The following is a 9,368-nucleotide window of genomic DNA, read 5'->3' as shown; positions in this document are numbered from 1 at the left end:
AGCTGATCAATAATTCTCTCATCATTCACTAAAGGCCCGGTGCACGAAATTCGTGCACTGGGGGGCGGGGGGGGGGGGGTTGTTCCTCAGCCCAGCTTGCGAGAGGGTACCGGCCAGGCCGAGGGACCCCACCAGTGCATGATTGGGGCCAGGGAGGGACATGGGAGGTTGGCCAGACAGGGAGGGCTTCAGGGCGTGTATGGCCCATCCCGCTCAGTCCCGACTGGCCAGACCCCAGCAGCAAGCTAACCTACCGGTTGGAGCATCTGCTCCCTGGTGGGTGGTCAGTGCACGTCATAGTGAGCAGTTGAGCAGCCTTATCATATCATTAGCATATTACGCTTTGATTAGTTGAATGGCTGACTGGATGACTGGACACTTAGCATATTAAGGCTTTTATTTTATAGGATGTTTCTCTCTCCCTCTCCCTTCCTCCTTTAAATCAATAAAAATATATTTAAAAAAAAACCAATATGTGATGGGGGTTGGGGGGGAAGAGGAACTATAGGAAGCACATTATTCTAATTATATTTTTGTACCTACAATAAGGGCATTATAAGAAACAAGATGATGCAGGTAAAGTACTCAGTATATCATTCGACAATAAACACAGTCTCTCTGAGGTAGATACTATTTATTGTTTCTTATTTACAACGAAGGAATCTGGGGCTTGGAGATGAGAAAGAACCTGCTTAATGTTACATGGGTAGAAAGTGGCAGTATAAGACTTTGAACCAGGTCTGACCCCAAAGCCTTAACTTTCAACCACAATACTATACAGTTTGTTTTCTGTTCTATAATATTCTTATTAATGTCAACCCATATTTAAATTCCACAGTACACATGAAACATTGTTTTTTTCCCCTCTCATTGGCATTTTATCCATCCTTCCTGGATTTTGAATATCATTAACCACAAAAAAATACACAAGGACAACTTACTCAATTACAAAGCCAACATTCTAGACTACAATACAAAATTAACTTCATCACTGATGCTCATATAACTCAAATACAATGAAATGGTAGCTACAGAATAATTTAGTTGTAATAAAGTCATTAACAGGGCAAAATAAAAACAAAGCTAATAAAGAGGCATTGCTTCAGCTCAAATTAGTTATCTCCTGTAAACAGGAGGATGGGTGCTTTAAAAAAATAGCTATATCTAAGGTCCACATCAGAATAAGTAAAGGAGAATCTCTCAGGCAAAGATTTGTGAAGTATTGCCAGTGTTGAGAACTACAAGTGTATAGTAAGAAGTAATAAAAACAACGCCCTGAAGGCAATTCAAAATCAAGAAATATTAAAAGAAGAAATAAACTTTCCTCTTATCTTGGGAAAGAGTGGAGGGAAGCATCTACTCATTTCTCATAGTTCTTTATTCATTTTTGATAGCCCAAAGTAGAGTTTAACAAACATCAAATATTAGATGTTATGCAAACATGCTACCCACATTGAAATTCTCACTACTTCACATTTAGAAAGCTCTTTTATATATTTTGGAAAGCTTTTCTAAAACAATACCAGCTTCCCGAAAAATGCCTCCCATTTTAAGTTTGCATAGATGTTTAAGTCATCTATCTGTTCAACTAGGAAGAGCCAATAAAGTATATTAAAGAGCATTTTATTGTAATTATAAAACAACATTCATTTCATGTACCACAAATTAACATTTTGTTGCAGAGAGGACTATTTGAGTCTTTCCTACCTGTTTCTAAAGCTTGCAATTTATAAGTTTGATATCTTCAAATTTAGAATCTAAACATAACTTTGTCTTTAAGAATGTACACATAAAATACTTCCTCTATAACTGTACTATATCACTGACAAATCCTATTGGGAGTTTCAGTAGTGACTGTAGGCATTTATCTTTAAAACAACTTTCCTCATTTTTCAGGTTTGGGAATGAAATCACATAAAGTATGGAAAATAACTTTTATCCCTAAGAATATATAAGTCACTTAGAGATGTTTTCTCAAATTCAGAAAAACCCATTGCTTCAGTTCCTCTGTCAGGACTCCATGTCAATCTCAACCACTTCATCCTTGCTCTGAAGCCTTGCTTCTGTAAGGTTACCTTCATTTATAGCTTCAATGTCTGCCAGATCAATAGGTGGTAATGGATTCCTCCAGTACTGGAAGGTGTTATACTGCCAAAATTCTTCATTGAGCTTTAGGGGGAGGAAAAAAAGAAAGTATATCAATGATTTAGAAAAAGTTAAATTTCTTTTTCAGGAAAACAGGTTTTTTTTGTTTGTTTTAAAAGGAAACTCGCATAAGATTTTGCAGTCTTTGTATCTTCAACATTTTTAATTCTGTCTAGTCAAAGTATTTTACAGACTCAGTCAAATCTATGCATTTTCATAATCATAGATTTGTGAAAGTATTTATTGGTTTAACTTTGAATTTCTTTCAAGAGTACCCTTCTGACAATTTTCTTCCATTCTCAACGAAAGAAAATGTTTGCAAACAGTCTTAAAATGTTTACCTTCAGTGAGGAAAAATTTTTATTGAAAAAAATACACATATACCTTAAAATTTATTTTTAGTCTTTTTCCCGAGGTTTGGTATTTTAAGGGATTGACTTTACATAGGCTAAAATATTTTGACAACCTTCTAAAAAGTATTAGGATATAAATATGCTAAATAGCAAGAAAAACCTAAACTAATCATTTTTATCAAGATGCCATTTGGTACAAGGCATGCCTTTTAAATCAATATAGCAAAACTGTTAAATCCAAGTGAGCACTGGCTCCTTAAACATTTAACAGCTTACTCTGAATGATTATAACATTATTTCAAGTGACTATGAAGTAAAGCTGATGTTCCAATAAAGTACAAAATTGGCACTGAAGTTCAAAAGCATTCCAAAAATATTTTGTGCAAAGGAAGCAGCATTGGAATAATATACAGGCTCCCAAGGTGACCATTATCCATATCAGAAGAGTGTGTGTGTATATATATATATATATATATATATATATTATTTTACTATGCCATGTTCTTTTTTTCTTTTTTATGTGCCTCAGGCATGAAACAGCTCTGGCCACCAACACAGGCATCAAGCTAGGATGAACTAAGGACTGTACATCTGCTTTTCCCCTGACTGATATAAGAGCAACACCACCAACAGGTGTCTCCTTGCCCATTGCCAGGGGGTTATGTTCTTTTTTTAAGTACTATGTTGTTATGTTCATACTTGCTAGGGCAGCATTATCCAACAGAAATATAAAAGAAGCCACATATGTAATTTAAAATTTTTCTAATAACCACAGTAAAAAAAGTAAAAAGAAACTAGTGAAATTAATCTTTTTAAAAATAAGATTAAATGTTTCATTGTACTTGATGGTAAATCAAAATATGCTTTAGAAATAGTTACTGAAAATGTATGCACTAAATCCATGGTCGGCAAACCGCTGCTTACGAGCCACATGTGGCTCTTTGGCCCCTTGAGTGTGGCTCTTCCACAAAATACCACGTGCGGGCGCGCAAGTACAGTGCGACTGAAACTTCACGGCCCATGCGCAGAAGTCGGTATTTTGTGGAAGAGCCACACTTAAGCCAAAGAGCCGCATGTGGCTCCTGAGCCGCGGTTTGCTGAGCCGCAGTTTGCCAACCACTGCACTAAATCATACACTGCATTTAATTAACTCAAAAGAAACACTTCACTGCAACACAATCACTGCACCCTCCTGCTTCCCCCTCTGTGCCCTGGAAGTATTACTGTGGTCTTGCCCTAAATTCCTGATCCCCCTTCAGTTGCTACAGTGACTTCTCTAAGGACATCACGAAAAAGTGCTTGTGACAGCCAGTGGTCCTGTGACCCTCCCTCCACCGGGAAGTCACAGAGTTGGGCTGAGGGACCACAGGCAAGTTGAAAGGCAGGAGGTACTCCAACCCTCCTCCTCTTCCTCTTTCCCTTCTGAAAAACACTCATTTAGCATGCTCCGTTTTGGTGTGTCTAAAAACATACACTTGCATGTATCTAGTATAAATCAACAAATTTAGGAAATAAGTGAAATGGAGAGGCAATGTTTCAGTTAAAATGGTTCAACTAGTGCCAAGGTGATTGGCAACACTATGAGTGTGGCTAAATTGGGCTGGTGACACCTCTGTGTTGTGTGGGCAGCAGACCAGGCTTCGAGAATAGAATGCATTTCCAAGGACAGCATGCCAATAGGATTCTTAGTCACAAATTGTGTTTGGAAGCCCTGGGATGTAGGGGGAGGGGGTACATATAAGACCAGGCTTGGTGACTTCAGGCGTAGGCTGCTCCTGAAGCATGGGCTCACCTTCCACCCCTTCACCACGCAAGGTGCCCTGAGCATCTTCTTCTTTTAAGGCTCCTGGCAGGGAGGCCCAGGCTGCCCAGACTGGTCAGGTGAAATTAATCTTACTATTTTATTTGACCTGATATACCCAAACTATTATCATTTTAATATGCAGTCAACATTTTAAAGATTAATGAGACAGTTTACATTTTTTTTTTTGTCACACAGGTTTTCAAAACCTGGCAGGTAGTTTACACTTCTAGCACTACGCAGACTAGCCACTTTTCAGTGCTCATTAGCTGCATGTGGCTGGTTACTTTACTGAAAAGTACAGGCCTATAAGAAAATCTCATTAAGAAGTTCATTCAGTGCCTCAGACACTAAGGCTTAGAGAATTAAGAGTCTTTGGAATTTCTTAACATTGGAATAAAAAATGCAATAATTCAAAGGATGCCAAGAAAAATTTCATTTTAATAAGCAAAGAGGGTTAAAGACATTATTTCAGTGGTTCTCAACCTGTGGGTCGCGACCCCTTTGGCGGTCAGATGACCCTTTCACAGGGGTCGCCTAAGACCATCCTGCAGATCAGATATTTACATTACGATTCATAACAGTAGCAACATTACAGTTATGAAGTAGCAACGAAAATAATTTTATGGTTGGGTCACAACATGAGGAACTGTATTTAAAGGGCCAGAAGGTTGAGAACCACTGATCTATTTCATTGCCCACTACCTACTTATAAACATGGGCACCTCCCCCCCAAACCCCCCAAAAATCATCAGTGTAACCTAGTATCTAAGAGCACAAACTCTGCCACCAGACAGACTTGGGTTTGCACTACTCACTAACTCTGATCTTGACCTAAGTGTTTCCCAATCAGTAAAACATATGGCTTTCTTGTGAATTAAGGTTTAGCACTATTTATTGCTCAGTATTATATCCCAAGAAGCCTTTGAATTATCAATCAACAGGAAACATATTTGCTTATTTTCTGTTAAAAATGTCTAACAGTAAAGGTCAGCACTAAAAGAGCAATGAATCTGCATAAAGTGACACTAACATGAGAAAACATGAGTATTTAATGAATACCTGGTTTTATTTTAATTCTCTAGTAAAAACAAATCTAAAACAACTCAGAAAATATTCCAAGGTCCTGCCTAGATTGCATCTCCAATATAGAAAGGACATGTTTGAGAAATTTTTTCCTAAATGAGATCCAAGGGCAAGGGCACAGACCTAAGACTTATTCTAAGAACAAAAAGAACCAGGAAGACATTTACTGCATAAACTGAAAATTCTTTTTAACTTCTCCATGTTTTGTTTCATCCTGTTTTCCTTTGGTAATTGTAAAACCCTTAGAAAAAAAACCCTACGTCTTTGGAGGCAGGAAAGAGGGAAGCTGGAGAAAACAGGTTCCTCTCTTAAGGTTTGCAGGAAAAAAAAAAACAGCTCAAGGAACAGAACAAAAGGAACATACTAGTAAGGGCTCCTGGGCTTTTGCCAAAAGAGAACAGGAGACTAATCTTGGTGAAGATGGAACCCTCTTGTTTCCTGCCACGAGCTTATGGTGTCTATAGGATGCAGAGGTGCCAGATGTAGTGATGCTGCAGAGGAAGACATGGTGTGCAGATGCTAAACAGTGGTGAGGGCACAGACCTAAGCCTTAGTCTAAGCACAAGAACCAAGGAGACACTGACTGCACAAACTGTGCCAGTTTACTAAAATATTCTCCTTCTTTGCCTACCTGCCATTTCCATATTTCCCTCATCAATCTGTGGAAGGCTGTAGTCAGTATATTCTGGTAGGAAAGACAAGGCTATGTATGGGTGGGGTCTGAAAGGAAGAGTTTTCATATAGGTCTGGATGACTACCATTTTTTTTTTTTATTAGGTTTTGAATATTGTCATAGACATGATTTAATTGGAAATTCTAATTCTTTATTCTATTTTCAAAATGTAACTTCTATCATTCAGTTTTAAGCAAGCTGATTTTGAACCTAAAAGCAACCTGAAGAAAAAAGTCTAAATAAGGACCAGGCTTCCTAAATTCCAAGAAAACTAGGGGTACAAATATTTACAATTTATAATTTCATCCAGAAATGCTTATCACGGTTTTGGCTAAAGGATAATTTCACAATCACAGGAAAAGATCTTTCCCAACTATTAAATTCTCATTATCTTACTGGGTTGTTCACCAAGAACAAATCATTCCAAAGGAACCTCAATTATTTTTGAGGGGTGGGGGCGGTGAACAACGTATTTGCTAAATTCTGCGTAAGACACTTAAGGCAATGGAGAGATGTGAGGTGGATGCTATGATGCAGAAGCTGAAGAGTTTGGTGAAGTCTGAGCCCTGCATTTGGCACTTCCGCCCTCAAAGCTCCAAGTCAACAGAGAACTGCAGAAAAGCAACCTGAATCCCTAAGGCTAGACCAAAGCTCTCCAATAAATATACAATGACAGTCACAAATATGACTAAATTTCCTGGTGGCTGTCCTAAAAAGACTAAAAGAAATAGGTGAAATAATTTTTAATCCACTGTAGTCAATCCACTATCTCCAAGACAGTAGAACGTGTCATCAGTATAAAAGGTTTTGAAACCTCTGAAACGTCAAATTTGACACTTACAGCGCATCTCAAGAATCCTGTTGTCTCACGTGGCTAGCGGCCGCCCCCTGCACAGCACCAATCTAAGCAAATCAGAGGTGATGCGCGGAGACGCGGGCGCAGGCTCATTTCCCCAGAACTGGGACCGCTCCAAAGGTCCTCACATGCCGCAGGGCCCAAGTTAATTTGCAAAAACAATCCTTTTCCATTTAGCACAGTGAGTTAAAACACCTCCCCCCCCCCCGCCCCGCCCCAAGAAATAGACACTCTTCCTCTCTATCAAGAAAACGGTACCGTGCCTAAAGGTCATCCAATTTGATGGCTTCCAGATTGGTCACCTCTTTGGAAACAAATCATTGTTAAACCGAAGAAGGCGCCCTACACCAACGTCATTTGCCTGAACCTGTCGCGAGCGGTTCAGCGTCTCCCACCAGACTCCAGTCCAGTGGTTCTCAACCTTCTGGGCCTTTAAGTACAGTTCCTCATGTTGTGACCCAACCATAAAATTATTTTCGTTGCTACTGTTACGAATCGTAACGTAAATACCTGATATGCAGGATGGTCTTAGGCGACCCCTGTGAAAGGGTCGTTGGACCGCCAAAGGGGTCGCGACCCACAGGTTGAGAACCGCTGCTCCAGTCTCTCCCGAGTCCCGCACCTGCTCCCCTCTCCCAGCACGGGCGCCACAGCAGCAGCCACCTCGCCCGACCGCCCGGTTCCCCTGGCGCATCCGCGCGCTTTCGGCCCCTCGGACTCTCCCCAAACCCCGCCAAGAGGAGCTCCGGGGCCTTCGCTGTTGCCTGGAGGAGGGCGTCCGTTCCTGCAGCAGGGACCCCGGCTTTTCGCCTTTTGGGTCGTCTTGATGACACGAGTCTAGAGGGGGACGCTCTGTTCCTTCCCGGGGCGGGAAGTGCCTGGGAAAATGGCAACCCACCCACCCGGGGAGCGTCCAGCCCTCCCCTGGCCCCTACCTGGCCCGGTGCGGCCCCCCAGTCTCCTCGCGGGGGCTCTGCGCGCCCCGCCCCGCTGTCGCCACCGCCCCTCGGGGGCCGGGCGCCCTGGAGCTCCTCCCCCGGCCTGTGGGGCCGCAGGGGCGGCTGCTGCAGCGGCGGGGGCTCGCTGGTCTCCCAGCCGCGGCCCTCTTGATCCGCGCCGCCCGGACCGTTGGTGTCCCCACCGTCGTGGCGCTTGCTGGGCGAAGGCGAAGGCTCAGTCATAGCCCCCGCGTCGACTTTGCGCTTTCGGGGCAGCTCGGGGACGCGGCGGGGCTGCCCGAGAGGCGAGGCCGCCGCCGGCGGGATCCAGAGCGGCCGAGGCGGCGGCTCCTCCGGAAACTCGCAGAGCAGGAGCCGCTTCCAAGGCACGTGGAACGTCAGCGGCTCCGCCGCACGCCGCTTGGCCATGGGCCCGGGAGGCTCGGGCGGAAGCCGCCCAGCGCGGGAGACCGAACGCCGATGGCTGCGGAGGGCGGGGGCGGCTGGAAGGTGGGAAGGCGGCCCTGGCGGGGGCGGGGCGGCCGGGCTGCCCTAGGCTGGCGCGCGCAGGCCTCGCCGCCGCGGAGGTGCGGCCGGACGTTGGGGGGCAACCGCCGAGCGGCGGAGATTCGAACCTGCGCACTAACGTGCGCTCGCGCGCACGCAGCGGGCGGGCCGAGCCGCTGGTTGGTGGAGGCTCGAGGGGCGCGCTCCCGAGTGCCTCCGCGGCCGGAAGTGCGCGCCGCATGGGAAGGCGGGAAAGGAGCGGCGGGTTTATTAAGCGCCCAATCCCCTTGCCCGACCAGGTAGCGGTCTTGTTTCCTTGGGGCTGAGGGAGAGGTGCAAATCCCGCGCTCGGTAAAGCGGTTTAGACTTGAAACCTTCAACATCTCTGTGTTAATATTCTCTTCCTTGAATCAGTAGCTAGGCGATGTTTCAAGGGGGTTAGAAAAATATTGTGCACACTTTTACTTAACTAGTGTTCAGGCTCTGGCACTACGTTAAGTGCTTATTGGAGACCGGCTGCTGTCCAGGGGCGGGGCCGAGGGGCGTGCCGAAGCCGACAGGCGAACACCAAAGGAAACCCAGCGAGCTGTGTGTTTTGAAGGGGCTGCTGTGGAACGTGAAGTAGGCACCGTGTTCCTTTGAAGATCTTTTCGTTAAAAATTCATTGATGAAGCTGCTCATTGATGAAGTTGCAAACGTGTGCAGCTCATGCGAAGTAACCCACTCAAGAGCCAAGCCGGGGGCATAATTTTTTTTTAAACAACTGAAACAGAATTGTTTGGCTCTTAAATTACGCGGGGAGCCACCGAGTTCCCTGCCCGCCCGGTGCGGAGGTCGGAAGCGGGTTTCCAAGGCCCACTTACAGCAGAACCGTGTGTGATGTCACAGGGAGGAAGGTAACAGCAGTGCATTTACTCTTGCTCGTATCTTAATAGTTGATCAAGACCGTAACCAAGTGAACAAAAGTGTGAGGAATAAAATTATACATAAAGACTTTACAGGGAGAAAC

At 44.2% G+C, this 9,368-nt stretch overlaps 1 protein-coding gene and 1 pseudogene across 1 annotated transcript; both read right to left on the bottom strand.

Annotated features, from left to right (window-relative positions):
* Nucleotides 1-617: 617 nt before the first annotated feature.
* Nucleotides 618-8,493, bottom strand: CUNH9orf40 (chromosome unknown C9orf40 homolog). Its single transcript, XM_036330810.1, has 2 exons — nt 7,850-8,493; nt 618-2,169 (listed from the first exon to the last, which is right to left on the bottom strand). The coding sequence occupies exons 1-2, from the start codon at nt 8,279-8,281 to the stop codon at nt 2,011-2,013; spliced, it is 591 nt and encodes a 196-aa protein (XP_036186703.1). The 5' UTR covers nt 8,282-8,493; the 3' UTR covers nt 618-2,010.
* Nucleotides 3,015-3,158, bottom strand: LOC118667807 (annotated as a pseudogene).
* Nucleotides 8,494-9,368: the final 875 nt, after the last annotated feature.

This window comes from Myotis myotis, unplaced genomic scaffold (assembly GCF_014108235.1).
Source record: "Myotis myotis isolate mMyoMyo1 unplaced genomic scaffold, mMyoMyo1.p scaffold_m19_p_12, whole genome shotgun sequence".
NCBI classification, from domain to species: Eukaryota; Metazoa; Chordata; class Mammalia; order Chiroptera; family Vespertilionidae; genus Myotis; species Myotis myotis.
Note: the sequence above shows the minus strand (reverse complement) of the source record. Positions and strands in the feature narration are given on the sequence as shown.